This window comes from Pieris brassicae, chromosome 6 (assembly GCF_905147105.1).
Source record: "Pieris brassicae chromosome 6, ilPieBrab1.1, whole genome shotgun sequence".
Lineage (NCBI taxonomy): Eukaryota > Metazoa > Arthropoda > Insecta > Lepidoptera > Pieridae > Pieris > Pieris brassicae.
This window is the reverse complement of record NC_059670.1, coordinates 19308232-19335743: the sequence shown is the minus strand read 5'-3', so window position 1 is coordinate 19335743 and position 27512 is coordinate 19308232. Positions and strand designations below refer to the sequence as shown.

General features: G+C 32.6%; 1 protein-coding gene across 5 annotated transcripts in view; it reads left to right on the top strand.

The window, feature by feature from the left end:
• The window catches only part of LOC123710702 (IQ motif and SEC7 domain-containing protein 2), a 144078-nt gene that overhangs the window by 91204 nt on the left and 25362 nt on the right, over positions 1-27512 (top strand). For 2 of the 5 annotated variants that reach the window (XM_045662800.1, XM_045662799.1), the window contains exon 2: positions 23010-23349. The exons of the other annotated variants lie outside the window; for them this stretch is intronic. In XM_045662800.1, coding sequence (XP_045518756.1) covers positions 23255-23349 — 95 coding nt within the window. In that variant the 5' untranslated portion in view covers positions 23010-23254. The remainder of the gene's footprint in view (positions 1-23009; positions 23350-27512) is intronic. 5 annotated transcript variants of the gene reach the window in all.

Here is a 27512-nt window from a genome sequence, read left to right as displayed (position 1 = left end):
CAATATCTGAATGGAGTTACTAAGGTTTAAATCGGATTAAAGCTATTTGTATTACTATAAACTTATAATTATTACATAATTTTAAATTTATCCGGTAAAAAAAATTGTTTTCTTTCAATGTGTAAAAGCTATGTTAACCAAAGACAATACTATTTTACCAAATTTACTTAATATACGACGTGGAAATGACAGATGAAGAAAATGGATTCTTATTGTTCATCATATATTAAGAGAAATACAATTGTCTCCGCCGTATGACATTACTCATTTATCAAAAAGATATTATGTATAGTAAAGTGACGGATCCTAATAAAGGATCTGTTATAATCGTTTGTATATATGCAGACCACGTTTGTATGATGAATGATCAGGCTTGAACACTAATAACTATCCACTACTATGATTTACTCGCTTCTCGATTGGGAGTTTATCGGTGAAGTTTTTGACGGGTGAGAAAAAAACATCAGGTTAAATTATTTACAAGGCCGTTAGAGATCCGGTCACATATAAGAGGCATGATTCAGAAATCTTGGTATCTTCAATGATAACCTATTGGGTTTTACTCTTCATTATCGGACGTTAAGGCAGAATACAAAATATCGTATCACCTCGACGTATGTCGTTACACTGAGCGTTTCTTAAAGCAGTTTGTGCCGCGCACGACCACTACGTGGAATCAGCTGCCCACTGAAGTATTTCCGAACCATATCTTTTGGTGATTTTTTACTTAAAGATATTATAAAGTTTGCTGTATCCGTACAGTGTTACTATATATGTCTAACTTTAGTTTATATTTTGACGTAGATCAATGATTAATTATTATGACGTAGGTTTTCTGTTTGACAGTTAACTGATTCTTTTGAGGCTATTGCGGCTTATTTGCTCAAAATAAATATATTGTAAATACTGTATATTTGTGTGTTAGAAATATACATTATTATATATACATATATTTTGTTAATTTTAAACCACGAACTTAAATGCTTATTTCTGTGAAAACACAAGTCTACTGTGTTTTGTTTTACAACTGACTTTATTTATATTGATAAATTAGTTAAACTATAGACACAAAAGATGACGTTAATAGTAAGAGTTTATTATGAAAATATAAAACTATCTGTCATTTTTGACATATTCTATAAAAAATACAAGAGAGCTCTAACGAATGAGTTCGCATAGTAGTATCCACTATAGAAGTCATATTCCTTAGATATGATTTATGTCACGAAAGCAACGTCATTATGCCAACCACTTTCATTTTCTCCAGTCGATAGCTTTGTTTACCAGATGTTAACGGTATAGTTACTATGGCAGTGAGTTATTATACATAATATTACTGTATTAAATCGTATATTTCTATGTGTATTGGCCTCTAAATTTACACCTCCAGCGGTCACTGTTCTGTGCCAACTCCCGCCAATTACTGGATTTAGGCTGCAGCAAATCCTCTTCTACTCTAGCGATCCAATGGTACCCGGGCAAGCCTACTAGTTACCGCCTACTACTTAATATGCTTTTTTCACTACTAGACCTTGCCCCATGCTCTCAAGGTACCCCAGCAAACGACCTGGGACTTTTCGCCTATAATGGTCATCAATATTTCTATACCAATTTATCTATTGACCCATTCTCCCTTCTTATCGGCCCTAGGATTTTACATCATAATTTATTTTTATATTACACGATTTTAACTATAACACTGGACATTGCACTTTTTACTCAGCGTAAAAACTGTTTGGTAGTTTAGTTTGGGTATGTTCGTTAAAACAGAGTTGTATCGTGATTCTAAGTGGTTATTTTGGTAGGTAAAATGATAAGCAAGTGTGATGACTTCAAGTAATGACGATATAATTGTAGGAAAAGCGGAATTTAATATTTATTTTCATGAAGTAACTGATATCGCTAGAAGAAAATTAAAAATAGCCCCTAAATAAAATAGATGAAACATTTATTATAATGAAATAAATCAATTGGTGTACAACACAATATGCAGATCCTGATCGATCAACTGGAAAGTATAAAGTTTTATTCATAGAACTTTCCTTAATCGCTAAACATTCCACTGCGAAAGCTTTGTGTATCATTACAAGAATAAACAGCTTTATATATTTTAGGATGTTTCCAGATTCGTGGAATTGTTAATATAATTTTATCTTGTATATAGTTGGATTTGTATAATCCTAAAGGGCGGTTTGGGATATTTCATTTTAGCTTCGGTAGCTTTTATTATGCTTTAGAAAGTTGGGTATTATATTCAAAATATTTTTTCAACTACTTGATATTTTTCTAGAATCGATTCTTGACTACGCAATTTTTTTTTAATGATTTGATTGAATTATGAGCGATACCGATGCTTTCTCTTCTCTCTTTCTCAATACTGACTTGAACTTTTAAGTTTGCAGTATTGAGTAATGATAGTCATTTTCTTCAAAAAACTTAATGCGGACCTCCAGATGTGTCAGTATACATAATATATTAGTACTTAGAATAAATCAGTGGTATTAGAACCTGTTTTAGGTCTAATCCTCAGATTTCTGTATCTGTTTGTATTTGTTTTCTGTATTTGTCAATCTAATTAATAGGCAAGTAGGTAATCAGCATAATGTGTCGACTTTTTTTCGGTCTAAGGCAAGCCGGTTTCCTCGCGATGTTTTCCTTCACCGTTCGAGCCAATGTTAAACGCGCATATAGAAAGAAAGTCCGTATTACTTACTGAATACTTATTTTTACTAATGCACTAAGTGTTTGTTTGTCTGTTAAACTGCGCAACTGCTAAATCGCTATGTGTGTTGATAGATATGCTACACACTTACGGTGTTATAGGTCAATGAACTCCGCTTCCTGGAAACGTAAAAATAAATGCCTCATGTTTAAACGAGGTATATATAGATAATATGATTAAATAAAATAGTTTTGTTGAACACATAACATGATGAATGAGTACATGTGCTCACTTATCGCCTAGTGCTCTATTCCAGACTTAGTAGGTAATTTTTATTGTAGGTTAAACAATATTTTTGCTGCTCTCATTTAAAAGATTTAAGGCTGTCAGAAATAAATGGATATTTCGCCTAATACGTGTCAAGTATTTTATATCACCAGTGATCTGCCAGTGTTTATCACATCTTAAATACAATGTAACAGAAAGATAGTGATTACCAAATAAATATTTCCTTAACTAAACAAATACAAGTTAATTCTGTAGGTTAGTATATTGTTTAGTTAGAGTTAGATATAGTATTTTTCATAAAAGTCTAATAGTATCGTATTACCTTTCTAAGTCTTCTATCTTTTATATCTGGTTCCTCATAAAAAGAGAGACGAAAAGTATATTGGTTCCTTATCACTGTCGTGTCACATTTTTTTAATATGGTGTGATAAAACATTTATTTATTTGAATTGTAGTTTATAAATAAAACCCTTTGATAGACAATATTCAATTTATCGAATCCCTACGATTTTCTAAGGGAAATACTTTGATCTGGGTTCTGACACTTGAGATAGTAATAGACTATAAACGATATCACTTATTTCATTTTTATAGAGTATTCAATAGTTTATGGTTAATATTTTTTTTGCAATTTGTATGAGCCGATTTATATAATGATGACTTGAATAAACCGGTTTTCTTTTCGTTAAATAACGTAAAACTTCTTCATGATCAAATGATAATTGCTCTTTTGTCACAGACTTTAATCCCTTAAAACTTTATAAGAGGGAATACAATAATTTATTTATTTATTTCATATATTTATAAACATTAAATATGCATATTTTCTGTTTTCTCTACTTCAGCCCAAGTTCTAATAAATGCATTACTTTTGTCTTTTGTCTCTTAATTATAAAAATACCTTAATTAAGTTTTAGCGAAATTATAAGACACCGGAGCTTGTAATTACGTTGTTTTTAATTAAAGATATCGTTTTATCTTTTCACGACAGCGAGTTGAGTTCTCTTTGATAGATCGCTATCTGAAGTCAAAGAAATTCTTTGTAATATGAAAACTTCATACTGTGAGAGAAATGTGTTAACGTAATTTTAGACAGGAGTATTGTTGACTGATAAGGCAGAAAATTTATAATTTAATAATTATTTTTAACTACAGTATGTCGGTATTTATATTATATATATTAATGTAAAGAAGCCATTGGTCCTCTGTGGAAAAGACTTGCCAGGGATAGGAAGTACTGGACACAGCTGAAGGAGGCCTTTGTGCCACAAAGTCAATAATAATTATTCAGAATTTTAGAAAGGAAAAGAACGAATGTTGGGGCTTAGCACAAAAATGGTTGATAAACACTGATTTAGATACTTTGTTTTATTTTTCTTTAATATCACCTGGCGATTCTAGATTATAACTGTTATACAAAATTTATAGCCTAATTAAAATGGTATTTTTTTTAAAGTTTTCTCGTAGTGGGTTAATAATAAAGTTACCCAATGCATGTTGCAAATCAACTGGCCCACAAAATTTGTGTGAATGCACTATTAGCTGTCGGTCTTCCTATAGTCTGTATGGGAACTAGATCTCTAGGTGAGCTAACAATATGTACTTAATTGATTGACGTGTTGATAGTATAATTATGCTAATTGAGAGCTTGTAATTACGCTTTGCTACTTCCTGTATTTCATTTCTTATCTATTATTCGCTTTACAAATTTATTTAAGTACCGTTTAAACTTTTGCTACGTACAAGGATTCTAAGAGGCTTAACTCGAAGAGTTTCTGGAGTAGAGATTATGAGTTACCACTTCTTTATCCGCGAAATAAATGCTTTGGAAATTGAATGACATAAAGGTTTCTTTAGGAATTATATTTTGTTCTTGGTTTAATTTCGAACTATAATTCCTAATTGTAGTGGCCCAGCTGAACATTTTTTTGTTACTTTTAATTGTATAATATCCTAAAAGAAATCACATTTATTTTTCATCAAATATTGAGAGTTTATTAGACTGACTTTAATTATTCTCATATAGTAACGTTGCTTTGTTTTATGGAATAATACATAATATAAAACAAACGAACCAGTTCCGTTACAAGCTTTTAAGATCTGGGGCTGAGGTTTTTGTATCTGTCTAAGAGGCAAATATTAGCCTCCTGTGCCTGACACATTCCGTCGGCTTTTTGACTCTAAGATAAGCCGGATTCCTCACGATGTTTTCCTTCACCGTTCGAGCGAATGTTAAATGCGCACATAAACAGAAAGTCCATTGGTACACAGCCACAGGTCGAACCTACGACCTCGAGGATGAGAGTCGCACGCTGAAGCCACTAGGCTGACACTGTTTATTACATAATATACTACGTTTAATATTGTGTGTACTATGATACTTTCTTAGGTTAGAAGGTGTTGAATAGCTCATCTCCTATGTAGTGTATACTGCATCGAATATTTATAGCGTAGCAGTTATGCCGTTTATGCCCAGTTAAAATGCTTGCCGGAGCTCAACCTTGTAGGAACTACCCGTAGTGGATTTAGTCGGTATTGCTCATCCAGTGTCTGAATGGCAGAGATTCTGGTGTGGGTCGCATCCCAGATACTCCTGCTACTTTCGTGGCCACATCATCATGACACAGATACAAAAACCTAAGGTACCAGATCTAAAAAGCTTGCAGCGGAACTGGTTTGTTTTGTTTTATATTATGTATTAGTTCATAAAACAAAGCAACGTTACTATATGATACACAAATGTATTCACCTTTCTCAGTCTTTTTACAAAGTATGACTCCGGTGTCAAACATATTAAATCATTTAGCAGTTGAACCAGTTCAACAGTTTAGGTTATATCAATTGAACCTTCGCTTATAAAAGGATGTTTAGCATAATGTGGTGTTTTGTAAATGTTGAATGTTTTAACGATCAGGTCAATGTATGGTGTTGTCATACACACAATAGTGAATGGACTGACAATACAACTTGTCTGCTGTAACATTTCAATGGGAGGCTAAATTGCTGATTTGTTATTATGGCATTTTTAAACGATTTACGACGAACGTCAATATTTTGAATGCGGCTCACAAAGTGACTGAATTAATATAACTAATATGTATGCTATAGATTTTTCATTACATTTTAAGTTATTATTTTGTTGTTTTAAATCTCTCATTATGACAAAACGTAGCTGTACCAAAATGTTTTCGGGTATTTAATTTTATAAATAAATATATTAATTCAGATTTTGTATACCTTATAACTATACAATATTTTATATAAGTTATATAAAACCTTATAGTAGCGGATAACTGCTATATGTTATTCTATATATGAGTGTATACAGTCATCACTATTCAGTTATACAAGCGGGTCATTGGATCCAGTCGATTTGTACGATCCAGTTACACTTAGAAAGTATGTGCTAAGTGAATATTTCTCCTTGTATTTGCAAATATGAAACTTAAAAATTCTTTTTAGAATTTCAAAGTGTATTGGAATTACTGTTGGTGATTTGTTTTAGTTTTAAAAAGCGCTGGACTGTCAATTAAATCTTAAAAAAATAAACTTAATCTAATTACTAAATCAGGTTTTTAAATTCGTGTGAATTGGATAGCAATAATTTAAACAAACTACACTTTTCAACGAAGCATCTTTACGTAAATGTTGTAATCAATGTTAATTACCTATTATATAAATTATTTAAATGTTATTAATATGTTGCAAAGACAAAGACCTACCATTTCGAGTCGGCTTTTATTGTGGGCGACGCGCCGCCAAAAATTTCCTATCACGTATGTGAATTGTGAATCGCTTGTGTTGTCGTCCTCTACCACGCTTTCCATAACGTTGACGCCATTTTGTCAAATTATAACATGCCGAGTCAACTTCCACTTCAGCTTTTAATTAGTCGTTCCAATTGCATTCAAATAAAAATAACTCATTACTAATGTTACTATATAATAAATGCAATCATATATATTGAAAGTTATTTCACATTAACGCAGAGTAAATTTTTAAATTTGGAACATGTGCGCGAATTTACAGCAAGACGAAGTTACCGGTGTCTTTATCATTCATAATGAGTGGACAATTTTCAGACGGTTCCAAGTCCTTTGAGCGGAACAGGACAAGCACTCGGAATACTAAGTAGTACCTTTTATAAGTGAAATTGTTAGTGACCGTTTAATAGCCTTTAGCCCAAAGCGATGAAGACGAAGATGTACAAGAATATATTACCACTTAGAAACTTACGAATTAGTACCGCAGAATACGATAAAAGGTTTAACTTCACGGGGTCCTATTTTTCTATAAACTGATGTATTCTTAGAGTAAACTATTTCTAAAGAGTAATTTGAACCAGTCTTAGTAAGCTAAAATTAATTAAATCAAATGAATACACTTATGAATTACAAACAAAATAGATCCCAAATCAAGGGCGTAGAACGAGCGAGAAGAACTGGCAATAGCCACTCTTGTTATTTCTATAATAACCTCTGTTATCATGTGTTGACGATAATTTACAATAATCAAGGTTGATCAAGGGCAGACCGCACATCAGTTCCGCAGTTTCTCACATTACACAGACGAGCGGTTTACCACAATTTCAAGCAATTTTACTTTCGATAAATTGTATCTATTGTTCTAATAGTTTTGTGGTAATACTTCATGCACGGATAGACTTTACGTAATATAATTTGTTGATGTTAACTGTGAAATGAATTGTTAGGCGTTCATAATCTTAGAATTGTTTTATCATGTACGTAAAAATAGTCAAGTAAATAAATAAAAAAAATTAACGGTCTTAATAAATATTTTTATCTATTATATTTTTCAATAATAGCAAATATTATTATTTTTTACTCTAAAATAATATAGAGTTCTAAATAAGTTTCGCCCAGTTTGAGATGAGTTACAAATATGTGACAAATTATATATGTGTGTAGTGATATTTTACTCTTAATAAAAATTTGGCCATTTCGTAGTCAAATAGTATAGCGCAATCACAATAGCTGGATTTAATAAATAGAATCAAACCGTTGATTGCATCATGACAGATGTAGACATCACTTTCATTTTTAACCCGAACAATTATTTAGCTAGCGCAGCGATTGACACTGACTTGGATCTGTCAATGATATATTCTGTAAACTAAGGTTTATATATAGATGCTATTAAACATACCAAAAAAATAATTAATGAAAAATTGCAAGCTAGACTAAACTAGAATACATGACAGTGCTTAGTTTTGTATATGAACACTATATGAACATGTTTCTAACATAGAGAGAGAAACTAATTTAGGTCAGGTTTTGTTTAATGGCACAGAAAGTTCATGTAATAAAAAAATCTCAAAAATGTGTGTGACACAACTAAAAACGATTAAACGAATAGCTGTTAGATTGTCTAGTTAAAACTCATGAATGGCTGGATCTGCATAATTATGATCTTGAAATATTTGTGAAAGTTTAGGAAAGGTTTATACTTTATACGATGGGAAACATAAATAATAAGTAAAGAAAAATACTAAAAAATAAAATTTTATTGTAGAATAAAAACTGTTCCTAGATGGGAAATATTGGATGTCTTTTTTCTTGTTACAAGTAACTGTCACTTGGTTGTCATATTTTTATAGCCTTCAGAAATTTGTGTGGTGTGGTGAGGTCTGATCTCTTTGGTAATACTATATAAAATATATTTAGGTGATACGAAGTTCACCCGGTCATCCAGTTTGTGATTTTGTTATTTTTATAAAAGTGTATTCGTACTTTTGTGTTTTCACCTTACGTGAAAAGCTGAAGGATATTAAAAATAAATTAAGCTGATAGTAATTTCGCTAATGTATTGGCGATAACAGTTCGTTGATCTTTGTAAACCTGTTCCTTGTGTGTTACGTTTAAATACAAATGTTACATTTAAACATGCATACTTATTGATTAATTCATTCTTCTATACCGTGTTACTTAATAGACCAATAGTATTATTATTTTAGTTAACCTCAAGATAACTGTTGAGTCATTGCTTAACTTCATCGCAGCGTTATATTATAATAATGTTCACCAGCGCTCAAATTTAATGACGTGGAACAAGTGATACCTGTATCTTATGTTCCATAATAAACATATTTTATTTTTAACACTTAATTCCTATTAATAGGAGACACTTGTCAGTTCCAGTTCAAGAACTGTTAATAATATATTACAAATAACATTTACCACCGCTCAAGATTAACGTTTTAAATAAAAACTGTTTTTAATCTTCTACTGTGTAGAATATTGTTTAACAGAGACTCTGAATAGTAGAATCTGGCGTATCGATCCACATACATCGCTCCCGAGGGTGCGTGTATTTGTATGTCGGGATAAAAGTGTACATTAAAAAAAAATTGAGGTTTTCACAAATATTTCAACAGTTTAACATGTTCAGCTTTGCATTGAGGTATCGGTCAAGCAGTTCTGTAGATTGGATTGCTTTATTTCAGCAGATGTTTCTGCGAATCATCAAGCTTATAGATGGTTTAAAGTTGCCTGGAATAGTTATTTGCATCCGTTCCTGAGGACTGAAATGATCAAGTGCTTGGGTCGTATCGATATGGATTTAAACTTAAATTTAGTCATACATTTATTAAATTGTTCCATTTTTAAACGATACTACTTGTAAAATTAAAAGAAATCGATGAAGAATCCTTAGAAATAAATGTTTTCAAGAAAAGATTATTAGCTACTTACAACATTTTAAACATTTCCACTTATTTAAGTTACATAAAAAATTATACTGTGTGTCAGCAATAATGGCTTAATTATAATACATTTTAAACATATTTTATTGGTAAGTATTTACGGTGTTAAAGTAACCTTTGCGTTGGTAATTTCAACTTGGTTTCATTGGGTAATGCTCACTGGGTACTCGCGGTTGTGCAAATTCTGCCATGGAAATAAAAAAAAGCTTTATCATAACATATGTTAATAATTGTCTATCATATCTCATGAAACGCATGAGGATAAATGTCTTTTAACCTAGCTCCTGAGTTGTACCGAGTTACTATTAGGTGGGGCTTGTAAATGCTGGTTTCTAGCTTCTAAAGCATCTTTTACACATGCTTTGAATAAAAGAAAATAATCTTAGTATATCATCCGGAACTAAAATACCCTGGAATTGTTGACGATGCTTTGGTGGCATTGCATCACGGAACCTGTCGAACCAGAGGTCAAAGAGGTGACACGACATTGACCTCGGCGCGTCATATGCAAAGTCCTTGTGCTTTTTTATAATTTTTTTACTGAAATAAATTCTAAAAATTTATACAATCGATTTGAGTAAAAAGTTATTTTATAATAACATAAATCTTTTAATACAAAATCAGTCCTGCGAACTTCGTTATGACTTAAAATTATTTTTTAAATAGCCTACCTTTTTAGTAGCTACGTATGGATCAAAAAACCTTACTTAGAGTTTAAGAAATAAATCAAAACGACTCGGCTTGGTCCAGCGAGTTTAACTGTTATATATTAAATATGCTTTATATTATCTACAATTAAACATATAAAACTGTTACTAGAAATTCATTGAATGGTAGAACCAAGCAGAAACCATTTCTTTTCTGTGTTCTATGTTGATATTTTTCACAATAGTTTTTATGAATTTAAAAAGAATATTCGCGGTGAAGACTAACGTCCTGAAAAACTTATTTTGTTTTGTAGTAACTTCATGTATTCAATCAATCTGTTGTCTGTTTCTGTACCGAAAATGTAAAAATAAAAAAAATGGTAGATTTAGGAGTTTAAAGGTTTTTTTTATTTTTTTTAAGTAATGAGATTATTGATATAGTCGGCATAGGTCACACTTTCAGAGCTGCGTTACCGTTTCAGAACACTTTTGCAGGTCGTATTAATTTGACAGGCTTTACTTAATAACTTAAGTAATTTCTCACAGTTGTATTCTTCATGGTCGGGTTACTATAAGGTGCCTGCTGCTAGCAGCCAATATGGGTAGACCCGTGTCATGATCACACCAGCAGCTGCATTTTGCCTTTAGCTAGAGTTACGAAGTCTGACACCCCGCAGTTTCAAGATTCTTTATATATTGACGATATTTGATACACAAGCACAAAATGCAGTACACATAAGTCGACAAGTGTTTTTCGTGCTGCGCTTCAATAAATCTGCTCTAGATCAGTCAGAGACATGCAATACGTTATCTTGAACTAGTCTAGATTTCACGTAACCGTTATTTTACCAAACATCTGCGATTGATAATTTTGTTTTCGAATTTATTTGGTATTAATTTTAATTAATCATTAAAATTTAGGTATATTATGGGATAATACAATTTTTAATTAGCCAATTGTGGAACCGACCTCCAATTGTTTTAAAAGAGAGCTGCCCGCAAACGCTGGCAACACACCCTCTAAAATCTCCATCTCCTCCATTGACTGCCTTTGCCTCGTAGGTTGCTTTTCCTGTAATGAAAACTCTACACATATAAATAGGTATATATAAGTAGGTATAGTGATAGTAAAAGTTTGCTATTATCCCTGAATGAAATCGATTGTTAACAATAAAGCTACCAGACTTTATAATTGTTAAATAATACAATAATGTTAGCTATTATAACAAAGTCTGGATATACTTTTTGAGTTTACACAGTGTAATAAATTCGGTACATTTCTCACAGTAGCCGCGAAACCTTAATTCAACCGCTATTCCTTAAATGTGTTTCTCATACTAATAGCACGCGCATTTGCCTCGTTCGCGCCCGCATTTATGCGCATACGCATTAGGGTCAGTAGGCCTATGCGAACAAGCATCACAGCTAGCTTGCTTAAGTACTTTTTACTTTATCTTCATCTATTGATTTGTCTGGTCTGGTGATAAAATAGATAGTGGCCTGTGTTTAAAGGTATTATATCAATTAAGTTCAAATACATATACTTAGTATTGTCTTTTGTTAACATAGCTTTTACACATTAAGAAAAAACACTTTTTCAAAGGATAGAAGCTATGTATTATTATTAAAAACTTATTATTATTTACATAATTTTAAATTTTTTCCGACGTTTCGCGTGCTTTTCAGCGTGCGTGGTCACGGTGACTGAAGACAAAAGGTGTTAAATGTCAAAAGTATCAAAGCTGCAGAGAAAGTTGTGTTATCTGTATTTAGTAATAATTGTTTTTAATAATAATACATCAAATTCAATCCGTTCAAAAAGTGTTTTTCTTAATACATATACTTTATATACATATATAAATTTGCGTGTGTTTGTATTCTCCTTTTAAATGAATTTTGTATAGGATTCGAGAATGGTTTCGCAATGAGACAGGGAAATGTTTGTTAGGTCGGCTAATAAACATATAAAATACGTTAATGTTAATATTACCGATAAATTTGGATCTTGTTACTAACTAAGAGCAGTGTTGACCTAGTGGCTTCAGCGTACGACCCACATCCCTGAGGTCGTAAGTTCTATCAACGGCTGTGCACCAATCGATTGTCATTCCATGTGAGAAATATACCGAAAATATAACGAGGAAATCGGCTTACCTCCGACAAGAAGTCGATGGCGTGTGTCAGGCATAGGAGGTGGATCACCTACTTGCCAAAGACAAATGATCATGAAACAGATACATAAATCTGAGGCCCAGACCTAAAAAGGTTGTAGCGGCACTGTTTTATATCCCCAAATAAAAACAAATTATTTTAATATTTAACAAATTGGTTCATTTATGATCACCGAATTTAACAGTTACCAATTAGTTATAATTGCGTTAAACTGACCGGTAGTTATATCACAAGATATTGCCAAAAGACTTACACAATTTCAAAGGCGACTTCTCACGATATTACGACCCAATGTAAAATGGTTTAAACGACAGTGTGAAAGGGTCATTATGCCTAATTAGGTGTTGGAATGAAGGTGAAAAGTTATTGTGTTTATTTTGTCACTTTTACGTTTAATTTCTTGTTGAAAATTGTGATTGTCGTATTCTTAGCTTTTTAATTGGCAGATATAAAAGCGGTTCACGGTTTGCTTAAACGCACTATAAATTTAATAATATTATATATATATATATATATATATATATTTAATTAATGTAATATATATTTATTTATTAACACTTCGTTGCATTACAATATAAAAAAAAAACTTCTTACTACTTCCAGGCAACCATTGTGAGTAAAGATAAAAAAGTATTAAATTACATAAGATAGGCAAGAAGTGCAAAAATGTTATACACAGTTATTAAGACAAACTAAATAGGAAACAAAAAAAAAACAAACTAAACCAAAAAGATGATACATTAAAAATAAAAAGTAAAGAGACACATAAATCACGATAATTTAAGATTAGTCTCACGTCAGTAAGTAGTTAGTAAGAAAGCTAGGGATACGATGTGGACAGGTAATGTTTGTACAGAAGAAATTTAAAGGAAGGTAGAGAAGGAGCTTAGTGAATAGGGACGGGAACTGAATTCCATATATATACTATAAGCCATCAAACTTATAGCTTGTGAAAAAATTGTGAGATCTAAGCTATAACAATCGTCGTCTCTGCTAGAAGTGCCTTAGAGGTTTGATGATCGGTCAGGTAGTGAAAAAGTGACATAATTAAGAAATTTGACTAGTTATGGTACTCAAAATTGAAGCTTCCCTCAGCTATTGGGAGACTCGTGCGAATTGTGACATAGTCACACCAGCGGGTTGGCGAACAGCTCGCGACCTTTTACCTTCCACCGTACCGATGACAACCAGTTTGTCCAGGTTATCTGGTTCGCGACCAAATGTTTAATATTTAATGTTATTGATATAATAGAAATTAGTAAAAAAAACTCATACGTGTTTGATATTTTTCAAGATATATCGATTAATAACAATGTATGCGATGTTATCGTAACATTTTCCCATCATTCATCAATATTTGAAATTCTATATCAACATTGGCGCGATTCTCACCACACAATTAACATTCTAATTATCCTTAAACTATAACGTATTGGTATGAAACTTTTATTGAAACTTAGTAACAGTACCTATTAGTGCAAATTCATAAACATATATATGAGTCAATAATATAGTACAGCCTATAAACGTACACCAAACAAATGAAATGTTCAGATAAGACACGTTTTTTTGTTGTTGTTTCGGCGTCAAAATAGGTCTTTATCTGTACCTATGTCAACATACATCTATAGAAAACTTCGCCTGTATCATTAATAGTAGTAAATGCTATTCCGACTTTATTTTGAGTTTATCAACCTAATGTTGGGGCATCAGCGCTACGGATAATCAAAGACGAAACTAAATTGAATTCAAAAATGCTGGAGTAAAAAACCGCCTTCGTCGGGAAAAGCGAGGTCCCTTACTTCGTTTTTCGCTCACTTAAGCTACCCTAAAGGCCACGACGGCCCAAGCCGAGGTCCAAGTCTCGCAGGGGACTACCTTGTGCTAGTCGTAGAAATAGCGACGCTCGCCAAAACAGAGCTGACCTGTCAGGGACGTTTAAGGCAAGTGCGAAATTCCATTCATAAAACGAAAGGTTGGTACAGAGTACCCGAACAATTACCAAGATAAAATATTTAGTGGATGACTATGAGAATTCTGTTCCGCTTCCTAAATAAAATATCAGTTATAAATTTTACATGATAGTGGCAAGCCAGATATGGCGTGGTAATAGATGGCGCATTCGCAGTTGAAGAAAACCTTAATATTGCCGGTTATACTGTAAAAGCAAACTTACAACACCCTTGTTTTTCGCACCAGTTCACAATGAAGTTCTCATCGTAATTAAAATTCTTGATCTATCGCATAACCTTGTAACTAACAGGTGGTATCTATTGGTGCAAAAAGTTGCGTGTGCGCAGGGCATGATGAGCGTTGCAAACGGTTATAAATAACAATTTGACTTGTAATGGACTAGATTCCGATAAACTTGATTGGCTGTGGTTATTGCGATTTCAAGGGCGCTATGCAGGTGAAGTGTACACATTCTTCTAGTTTCATATTCTGAGAAGTATGGATATACAGCTTTGTTTGACAGTGACAGTAGGTGACATGTAAATCTATCTTTGAGTTCAAATAACGGAGTACTATTTCTAATTATTAATTAGCCATCCATCTCCATCACAGGTACATCCTGAGCCTGACCATCTTACGATGAAAAATACGCACGTAACAAGTATAACTTACGCCCAAAAAGTCCACGGCTTGTATCAGGCACAAAGGCTGAAGTCCAAGTTATAATTAGGCACATAGACCACAAATTAATGCACAGAATTCATACATACATGACCTTTAGGTAGGTAGGCCATAGTTAAGTCACTTTTATGTTTATTATTTCACTGAATCGTAGTTAAAAATAGAATTTCTTGGTCATCCGCCACGTTAACACGTTCGATTGTTAAGTTATATATCTTCATCACGAATCTCACTAACCATAATACACGATTGTTATTATTAGGTCTGTCGTTCAGATATATTATGCGGGTAGGAAAATTCAGTCATTTTAATTTACCAATATTGTTAATTTTATACATTTAATAGCATGTTTCGAATCGAACCTAGCACTTGTTCTGCACTCGAAGTTGTTTACCACTAGAAGAATATTGCTGTATGAAATAGCCATCCATGTCATGAAATAGTTGTATTTCATACAAATATTCATAAAAATCTTAATTGGGGTGTAATTGCTTGGCTTAAGATTTTTTCTGTTTTTTTTTTGTTTCTCGTGGCTGTTTAGTTTCCAAGTACAGGAATTTGTATTGTGGTGTAGCAGTTCAGACAACAAGGTCTTATTACTGTTTTTTTATTGTTTTTGTACTCTTAATTAAGCAAATAATAAAAATAAAACTTGAATTTTATTCCTTTGCTAATTTAACTGATATAATAGGTTGTTTTCTCACTGCAAGTACCTCGATAGATGAGAAAGATTCAATACATTCAAGATTATTTAATGTTGTGTTGTTTTACGCGTTTTCTCCATGCGCCGGAGTGCGTGTCTCGTGCGTGAAATGCGTAAACGATTCGCTCTGATTGCCACTTTCTTACAGTCCCTAAAAGGAGAGATGGTGTTTAATTGGTTCATTGATACATGAAATAAAGTATCAGGGAAGAATTTATATAGTAGCTGTGCTCTGCAGCTTAAAGCTTTTCTCGGTAAATATTAAATTCCATTTATTTTATATTTGTTAGACATATGGTATCACAGTTTTGTTCATATTGAAGCCTATAGTACCGTAGAACATCACTTGTTCTATTGTTAAAAGTTTCGGCAGTATACGTGATATATTTTATACGTTTTATACGTACGTGATATAGTACACTAATGTAATATTATACAACCTTAGTTCTAATGGTGAAAGAATTTTTCAAATCATTCCAGTTTCGGAACCTATTTAATGCAAACAATCAAATCTTGCTTTATAATATTTGTATTGATTACCCACGATAATTGTTATATTTCGATAAATTTACATATACTATAACTAATAACACATCTAAACATTTCTCAGGATTCACACAATTTATTTATGTGTAACGTATAACATACAGAGGCTAGGGGACTTTAATTTATCATATGTATGTTTGCGCGTCGATATATGTTTATACCCTTCTGAATTTATGTTTTAAAGATACTTATGGACACATAATTTACCGTGAAAGCTTTATACCTTTATCGGATTTCTAAAACCTTTAGTTTTTTAGTAAAATCCACACGAATTTAATCTCTGCCATTTTACTTGTCGAGACAAATGTTATAATAACGTATAAGATGAAGTGTAGATCTATTTGATACTTGTAAAATAGAGTTTGACGTAGAAGAGAGATATCATGACTGTCGAAGACAATACATATGAAAGACTGAAATGGCAATGTCAATAAGAGAAGAAAAGAAAATGGACTTCGTAGGTAAATGGTATCCAAAGGATGAAAAGAGAAGCAAGAGAAGACAGGCGTTGCGAGGATGAGTTCACAAGGACAGCCGCAGAAGAATGGTATATAATAGCGAGATTTGGAGCAGGTCATGAGGCAAGAAGGTAATAGTGTAAAAAATACATGCACTTATTACAACGTTAAAGGCTTATATGATTGTTTTGTTGGCTGTATTACTATATTATTTGGAGTCGAAATGAGGAAACAACACGTTTTTATTAGTAATGTCTCACCCTTAATCATTATCAAAAGCTACACAACGAATATTTTATTTCATAATCTTTATACTCAATACTCCAATGCTATTGTGAATGAAACAATGGTGCTATTTTTCAATAGCAAACAAGTATTCAACCAAATTATATAAGACCCTGTGTTACATCGATCTCAGTTTCTGTATAACAACGAGTAGGTAATATATTGTTTACGAAACAAATATACATTACTATAGTAGAAAAAAATAAATCAAAAGTAGGCAATAAATTTATAGTCAACAATTATTATTAATGATTGTCAAATATTGTTTTGTCTCTCTCTGGGTCGGTACCTCATGTCTGAGTAACGTGGTCGGCTGAAATCTGGCGCGAATAGTTCCAGTCTTGCACTTCTTTTACAACGGCTTATAGTTTTAAGGACGAGGTGTATTTGACTTGATCAGTCCATCTCGGTGAATCTTTACGTGATCTTTTGCTCATCACGATGAGCTTCTCTAGGCTGAGGCTCTACGCATTGTGTGACTAAAATACGAAATGATGCGTTGTCGGCATATGGTTGATGTTGACTTTTTGTAGCTAATGCAAATTACTTTTTTATTTTTATGTAAAGTAACTAGACTAGGCTTTATTCCGAAATAAGTGGTTATTGTTTACTCGTCTATTTATGGAGCGCATTATATAAACACCTCCGTTTCGTAAGAAGTATATATGTACATAGGTAAATATTACGAATCATAGTCCATTCGCAGGTATATATTTTATCACACGAGTTTTATTAGGTATATAGTATATATATAATATGTTAAAACACGTTTAAGTAAACATTTCTGCGTGATATAATAGAAAATTTCTAACTATGTGCGTGACGATATGAAAAATAATAATGTTTCGCATTTTACATAATAGCAAATGTTTTAAATAAAATATTCTCAATGTATATTTATTTAATCAAGTAGTTTTGTGGTATTAGCATTTCAGATGTTTTTAATATAAAAATTTCTTTATTTTAATATTGCATGCTTGTTACCATGGTTACATATCTCTAACTAAAAAGTTATCCTGTATTATTAATAATAAATACATGGTTACAAATAAAGGTAAATAGATGATATCTTTGTTAATTAAGACAATCTTATTTCATTATTAATTTAGAGTAATTTTATGCATTTAATGGCTTTTTCCAGGCTTTACTGTCTTTTACCACCAATTATTTGTTTGATGATTAATCAAGCTATCATGTTTTAGGCCTGCCAACTTTCCTCTTGTGATATAACCGTTACCACCCAGTCGAGAAAGCGTCGATTTCGTATACCATTACGATATAAATTTACAAAATCTATGAATAATGTAATATAATATAAAAATGTTGCATTTCGACTATGCACTTCTAAATTGCACATTTGTCGTAAAATTTGAATTTTATTGTTCTATGCTACAGATCGTTTCACAGCTAATTTTTCGGATGAATAACATGTTTTATTACGAATGTAATTAAGTTGAGTTTTAATTGCATTTGCCCAGTGTGAGGTGGCGACATCTCCGCTCGCTGGCAATGGATACTTGAATGTGTAGTTGACGTAGTTTAGGAACTGAAGCGGTGTTGCAACACCTAAGTAATGCCGAACTATGAAGTAGAAAACTACTATATGTTGTGAATAATATTAATAATACGCGTTTATTTATCTAGACTTATTTATATATAATATAAAAAAATCAATGGCGCTACAACATTTTCTAGGTCTTGGCTTGGCTATTCAGATTTCTGTATCTGTTTTATGATCATTTGTAAATATATATATATATGTAATAGGCAAGTAGGTGATCAGCCTTCTGTGCCTGATGCACGCCGTCGACTTTTTGGGTCTAAGGCAAGCCGGTGTCCTCACGATGTTTTTCTACACTGTTCGAGTGAATGTTTAAAGTGCACATAGAAAGAAAGTCCATTGGTACACAGCCGGGGGTCGAACCTACGACCTCAGGGATGAGAGTCGCACGCTGAAGCTATTAGGCCAACACTGCTCATTATTCTGTTTTTTTATTATATACATTATATATAATTTTATCAAGCTGCGGTCCAATCCTGGAGGCGGCCTCCTCCAACTTTCCAATTTAAAACTCATGACAATGTCGTGAAACATTAATTATTTACAACCTCTTGGTAGCGTTTCACGAATCCTAAGGTTATAAGATGAGGTGGAAAAAGGAGAAGATCCCAGCCATCCCCTATCTCCTATGTAGAGTATACTTGCATGTTTATAACAGCTTTGCCATTGAGGCCCGGGTAGAGTGCGAGAGCGGCCTGAGAATCTCTCTACCACGGCGTTGTAAGTAACTGAGGTGGTTTTAGTGGGTGGCTCACCCAGTCTCTGAATAGCAGTGATTTTGGTGTTCGAGCGAGTTCCATATGATCCTGCCACTTTCGGGGGATGAACAAATACATTTCCACCTCTGATAAAAACAATACAGCGTTTCACATCGCATTAAATAATGATAAAGTAATGATTTAATTGTAATTAAATCAGTACTTCATTATAGATTATTACGTATTTTAATTAATAGTTGCTGTTAAAGTATGTTATGTTTAAGCAATATAAATGCGATTTTAACATTAACATAAAGTGACGTTTTGAGTGTTTCAGTAATCATGACTCAGTCTTAAATATAGTTTTGAGAGCTGTCAATTTTTTTAATCAATTTTGTGATATCATATAATGCTCTAAGTAAAAATACGGGTAAGTATTTTAAGGTTTATTCTAGATAGTTAACTACATACATTGCTCACATGTTAATATTTTTAAATATATGTTTGTGTGCTTGTTTACCAGAGGTCCAAAGGGTTAAATTAAAAAAATATATTCCCCTTAAAACAGTTTAAGACATCAAATGCAGAAGTATATAACTTAAAACTATTGCAGTGATTAATGACGAAGGCCGTCCAGAGATCTATATATTACCTTAACCTTTCTCATTTATATAACAAACAATTAATTAATTTCGAGGTACAGAAATGCATTAGCGATGCAAATGCATTCTTGTACCTCGAAAGATAGACCGGAAGATAGTGACACAAAATGGTGGGTCATTAGTACCAGTATTGCGGTACTTCAGGGTAAGACCCCTGACCCCTTACGTAATGAAAAAATAAAAATGATGCTCATAGCGCTGACCCAATCTCGTGGGCGTTATTTTTTCGCTGTTTTTGGAGTTAAATACGAAGTGAGCTGATTCACGGTCAAAGTACAAATAATATCAATTATTTAAAATAACAAGAGCAGGGACAAAAAACATTGTCAATACACGCGAGAAAAATACAATTGCTGTAATAAAATGCGATTGCTAAGATTTATTGACATAAATCAAAAACTTAAACTTGTTAGTAGTATATTTAAAAACAATATTAACCTTAATATAATTAACAGACTGATATTTTTAAGAGAAAATAAGAAAATAAATGAAGCTCTTTAATAAATGTCACTTAAATATCAAAAATCAGCTGTCAGTCGGCGACCTTGCCTCATTTCCTGGTTTTACTCAAGCGGTTCGCGAGTGAACTACTTTCGGTTTCATTGTTTATGCAATCTGTGTAATCAATTATTAACCAATTGGAGTATTGATAATTCTAGATTTAATATGGACGTTGACCTTTTATCAAGATTTTTCAAAAAAAACAAATGCAAATGGGCAGCAGGCTCATCTGATGTTACGTGTTACCGTCCATGGTCAATGCCAGGGGGCTCGCGAGTGCGTTGGCGGCCTTTTAAGAATTGGTTCGCTCTTTTCTTGAAGGACCCTAAATGGAATTGGTACGGAAATACTAGTGGGCAGGTTCCACAGACGTCAAGGTACTACGGGTGGAATTTCGTTGAATGATGAAACTTGCAAAACAATCAGACAGTCACGGTTAGCCGTTAAATTATATAAAGACAAATATTCTATAATATAGATAACATTTTATAACAGACCCTAATAAATACAATAAAACAAAAGTGATACATTGAGTTTATGGAAGTATGTACATTGTATGTTACAAGTAATAAACTCAAATTCCAACTCAAAACAACTTTCTTCATATAGGTAACCTTAAGAACCTCAACAGAAAAGATCAATCCCAAGGATTGATTTGATAACTTTTTATAGAGCCGTGTTGGCCTTGTGGCTTCAGCGTGCTCTCATCCCTGAGGATTTTCGCTCGAGCGGTAAAGGAAAACATCGTGAGAAAACTGGCTTGCCTTAGATCAAAAAGTCGATGGCGTGTGTCAGGCACAAGAGGCTGATCACCTACTTGCCAAAGACAAATGATCATGAAACAGATATAGAAATCTGAGGCCCAGACCTAAAAAGGTTTTACTGCGCCGGCGCCACAGATTTATTTTATTTTTTATTGATTCATTTACGTTTAACGAGTTTAATAATTTAATTGACTATCGAAAGCCATTATATACTATTCGCTTTAACCTAGTCATATTATAGATAATAATATGTCTTACGATTTTAATTTCTCTAAATCCTGAAGCTTTGATAGCTTTCTAGGGGTTTATTTGCAAACGTCAGGTTAACTGCATTTGCCGTACCTAAATGCCCATACCAACACTGAGACGGACACTTAATACGGCTATCATGTATTGGTGTCGTGTGAGTGATATTGAAATTGTATATGACTATTGGCAAGTGATGACACTCAAGATGTTTGAGACATGATATGTCTCGAACCAGAATCTATGGAGTGATTCGTGTCAACAATCATTGTTTTGCACAGAACAATCTAAACTGATCTACGCTATGCAATGTATGTGTAAGATTTTTTACATGACATAAACGAGTCAAAGGGGAGGTCAGACGAGGGAAGCGATTTAAAATGCTGGAAAGGTCGTTTTTGCTAATATGAATAATGCTTTATTGGTGTAGGAACATTGACAAAAGTTGGATAACAAATATTTATTCGTATTCACAACTATCAAATTTACAGTACTTACAATTTTCTTAACCTACATAGTAATAATAAAAAATTATAAAATGAAAATTGGTCCCTGTGGCAGTGTCGCAGCATCTTTAACGCTGGCAGCACCTTTAAAGTACTAGGTAAAAGGTACTATCTGTAAGGCGCCAACTTAAATCTTTAATTAGCGCCTGTGCATTTGGCCCAAGAGTCTCATCTTCAAAGGGAACAAAATATGCTTTATTAAGATAGAAGAAGTCTTTTTAAGCTTATACTATGCTGGTATACATCATTGGCCGGTAATTGAGAAAATAATGTTTAAACCAACTTTGTTGTTAAAATATTTGAACTTATCTAATAATAATTTATTGCCATACAATTTGCCAAAAGTTTATATGAACAATATGTTAATATTAAAAATTCAAAGCGATTAATGGAGTTTTACGTAAATGCTCGATGATATCATTTTACTTTGTGACTTAGCTTTTTAATTATATTTTTTTAACATCCTTTGACTTTGGTAAAACTGTAGGAATGTAAATAACCAAGTCTAGTATAATTATGTATATCTCATTTTAAGTATTGCTGAATCATATATACTTATTTCTTTACATTCTTGCATTGTCATATAATGATAGTTCTTTACAGTAGAGTAATTCGAAAATCAACCTGTATTGTAAAATTGTCACAATAGACATCTGAACATCTAAGAATCTATTGACACTTGGAACGTTCTGAGAAAGTTGCCCTTTTTGTATTCGATATGTGTTATTGTCCTTGCGTAATTGTTGAGTGATTTACGTTATATGACCGTTAATAAATGAGTGAATGTCTTCAAGGTTTACACAATCCAATATTTCGTTCATATCGCTAAGTTATTTGCGCCTAATAGCGCGTTTCTCGTTCCATATTTATGTTTAGTATTGTTGGTTTGTACAAACTCAGTTGTCTCAGTCACCTAGAACAATATTAGGAAGATTTACAATTTTTAATCTTACAGGGAATACTTATTAACAAGTTTTTAAGTTTATTGACGTATTTAGTGAAAACTGACATTGATTTATAGTGAAAGTGACAGAACATTAAAGCAATGCAATAAATCGAAGTAAAACATATAATAAAAATGTCAATAAAGACAAGCCAATGAAAAAGTGAATTGACGGTTAAATAGAATTCAAAGTGGCGAAGTCAGAGTCGAAAGTGGTTCTTGTGGAGGGTGAAGGTGATGGGTGTTGCTGTACTGGCATGAGGATCGGTGACTTGGGTGGAGTGCTCTTGGAAGCTGCAAAGCTAACAAGGTCCTGGTTCTGTCAGAAGCCTGGGTTAGCTGAGGATTACGGGTGAGTGTGCTTTGATAGGGGAAAGTCGGGACAAGCTTTGCAGAAGCTTGAAAGAAAGTAAGACTGATAGAAAGTCATTCTTCCTTTTTTGACTACCTCTACAAGTCTGCGACGCCTATATATAGATAATATAGATTTCTAATATAGGAATTTAAAGTGAAGTCGTTTATTTCAATAAAGTTAAAGATTCCAAAAAAAAAGTGGCTAGGTAGTTTCGTATAGAGAAAAATGGGCAAAAACCTCCATACTTAATATTTTACATTACTTTTTACAGTATTTTGTACACATTGATTTGATAATTATATGTGAAGACCATGTACCTAGAACAAACAAAACCTACTATACAAAAATAAAATAGACACATGGTGTTATAAACAATGCAGCCCGTAACTATACACGGTGTTCTCATATTTACAAATATTGGTACTATCGATTTTATATTATCTTTATAAAAAAAAATTAACATACAGTGTGTGAGCTACGTCAAAGTTAATTTCTTTTACAAGAAAACTATTCTAATTCTATACAAAAAAATAGAATTAAAATATATTAGATTTATTTTCTAATACGTTGTATTTATAAACCATTTCTTTATATGTTATTTACTGAACTTCAGAACAAGGCTGAACCCTCTTTGTATTAGTTAACTACTAGTTCCTACAACGCTTTCGATAAATGGACATTCGAATTTGATACGATAATAATTGTTCTATAATCTCTCCAAAACATCTATTTTACGTATATCAACTATTAGTAATAATTATTTTACAATAATAAATTAACGTGAATGTCTTCTTATGAATCTTAGTGAAAAGAAATTCCTTTTAGTTAGAACACGTTACTCTTAAATGCTAAACAGCGGTAACTGAAAAAATTGGTCATATTGTCTTCCCCCTAATACACACTGTAAGTAGTGTTATTAGATATTTTCTTATGTTAAATATTCTAGTAAATTTGGTTAGATTTAAATTACATATTGGTCTGAAGTTGGTTCGTAATGTTCCATGACGTCTCTGTTAACTAAAATATTTTAGGATTTGATTTAAGTTACTATTAGTTTATTACAGTTTTCACTTCGAGTGTGACCTAGTTCTCTATGTAGGATTTGATTAAGGTCTCCCGTTGAATATTTACGCGCATACAATAACTTCCCAACCAGTCTGGATGTTACAAATTTAATTACTAAAAACTTGGATAATAAAGCAGGTTTGTGCCAATTAATATTTACTTAATTTAAATATACATAAAAAAATACTAATTGCTTTCAAAAATGTTTTTTTAGTAAAAGTTAAAAGCATTTTTATAATTTGTAAGCGGTTGCCGTGTAATTGAAAACGCAGATTGAAATCGTTAAAAACTCAACCGCGGCCCATTTCGTTGAACCAGGCAATCTCGCCCTCACAAACATGGGCGGTTTTAATAACAATTTTTTTTTCTGAAACTGGGTCAGTCCTGCGGTGCATTCAGCGGTATTAATCAAGTCCGCAAGTGAATAGAAATCCCTCTTACGCCTGGTGACAATGGAAGGTCCCGTTTCGTTTCATTTGAGTATCATCTCGTCTCCTACCTTATTCATATAAGCAAACTGTAGTTGGAAGGTTTAATTAATTTGTCTCATTAAAATGTTCACCTAGAATTAACAGCTGCTTATGATATATGTGGATGGGATACTCGTGCTCCTGATTAAATTCTTGACCTGCTTCGGAATATGTTTTGTGACCTAAATGAAAATACGTTCAGAAATTATGTCGAAACGGGTAACATATGTAACGTTTCGCTTGGGGTGTTCTACAAGGCCGTGCCCTGGCGCCGCTCCAATAAAATAATAGGGTAAGGAATTAATTGGCAGCCTTTATCACTTAAATTATCTGTGCCGCAAAAAGTTACTGTAATATCATGTTTATCTTGTTCCACAGAAATGCGATGAATTTGCATTATTGTAAGGCTTAAAATCGTTTGAAACAGATGACAAGGTCGTAGCGAAATCTAATTAGGCATTTGAACGGCTATGGTTATGTTATGTTTATTTCAGTGCACTCCAGACTTGTGCGACTGTACAATAAGGCGATTGCTAGGAAAGCAATAATTGTGGTGAAAGTTGGTGTGTAATTGAGTTTTGTCCGTGCTATGAGGAGAAGTTGTAGTTGGTGTTTTGAATTTTATTCACTTGTTATGTGAAATGACTGAGTGTATGCACTTGAATAATATTTACTTTGTCTACTGTTGTTAAGATAAATATAACAAGTTGTACGTGATATTTACATTCGCTTTACATATAATGTAATATATTACCAAAGAGCTGGTGCTCGTTCTATGAATAAGTATCGCAATACAAAGAGGAAATGCTGCCAATGGTAAAGGACCTACCACAGGGACCAAACTTTTTAAATTTTGTTTTAATTTTCTTTTTATTAATTTTATTATTACTATGTAGGTTTTAGGTAATTAACCTTTAATATATTTCGATAATATTTTTCAAACCGCTACGAACGAAAGCCTTCAAGAAAAATGTGTAATTGAAAGCGTACCTGAGAGGTCGTCACTACACTCGCAAGCCCCCGTTGCAGGTGTCAATGAGCGGCGGTTATCAGTTTATTAATTTAAAGGGACCAGCTTGACGTTTGCATCCCGTAAAAAAAAACCTTCAGTATCACTTTAGCAGTTACACATTTTGTAAGAATTTAAAATAAGGCTTCGTTATGAGGTCACTTAGCCCTTCACCTTGTATCGATAAAAAGTACTGAGATTCAGTCATTTTATTTGCTGAAATTAAATATTATACATATTTTGATTATCCTACTATCCGTCAAACGTCCTAATACTCGATTATGTTACGAAGATCATACGTATTTTTATCACTGCAGACCACATAAATCCAATATTATAATAGGATCATGATGTATGTGTCTCCACAGTTCAGAAGTGATTTACGATACTACTGTGCGTTATGTGATACTAACAGTTTTTAAATATTGTATAGTAATGTTGCCTTTCCGTCAAATCATCTGGGTTATAAAGACTTGGTGGTAAGACTGCCCTTTTACATCCAATGCTTTGTGTATATCTGATATAAATAAAGTGTTAATGAATGTTTGGGAATACAATATTAGAGGATGAACTAGGTAGGTATTTTCATTCCATTAGGCCAATATAATACTAAAATATTTTGTGATTTCATTTAAAAACTATATTTTGGTTTATATTATATGTTGTATATTTTATTTTTGTTATAATACATTAATATATAACATCACCAGCATTTGCGGTGTGATTCATATTGGTCTTGTTCGCTGTACCCCTTTTATAACCTTTGGACTTTGGCCAAAAAAATCTCACTCATACTGATGCAGCCAGTCGTTGTTGACGTTTAGTTGCTTTGGTACTAAATGCTATTTATTTTTTTCGTAATCCTACTGCTAACATCTATTATATACAACAAAAAACAATTATACTAAAACTAGCCAAAGGCGGTATAGATAATATTTATAATTAAAAAAATATTTATATACGAAAGGAAAAATCTAAGTGAAAACTAAGTAATACCTAATTCGGCTGTGTTGTGTAATGGTGTGTATGTCAGAGTGTGTATGTGGGGTGTGTTCATGATGCATGTTATTTAGCATTATGGACATTCTTAATACTTTTTTGTATTATTCGCGGTAGCTTAAACAAGTCAAGGCTTAAATAGTTCTTTACATAGTTGGCGTTGATGTGAGGAACGTGAAACAAAGCACGATTTCGAGTCTGGTAGGCTGGAATATTGAAGTGCATTTTTATAAAAGTGGTCTGCAATTAATAATATTTATGATGATATAATACAAGTTATGATATGTCATATTGCATTATTTTCGTCGAGTCTGAAGTATCAATTAGTTCACATTTGTCTTTTATAGGTTATAAACTTATGACAACAACAACTACAAGCTCAGCCTTAATAATATATATGATAGCTTTATAGACTCGCTTTCTCATAACAATGAACGGTTTACGGAGAAGCTCAAATTGTTGCTTTTCTCGAACTTTCTAAACACAAGAATCGTGACTATCTTGTCTCCAGTGACGATAAATATTCGCGAAACGTATTTGTTGGTTATTTAGTACATTTTTTATTTACATTCAGGCTACCCCAATTTGCATTCATCTACCACAACAATATTGTGTAA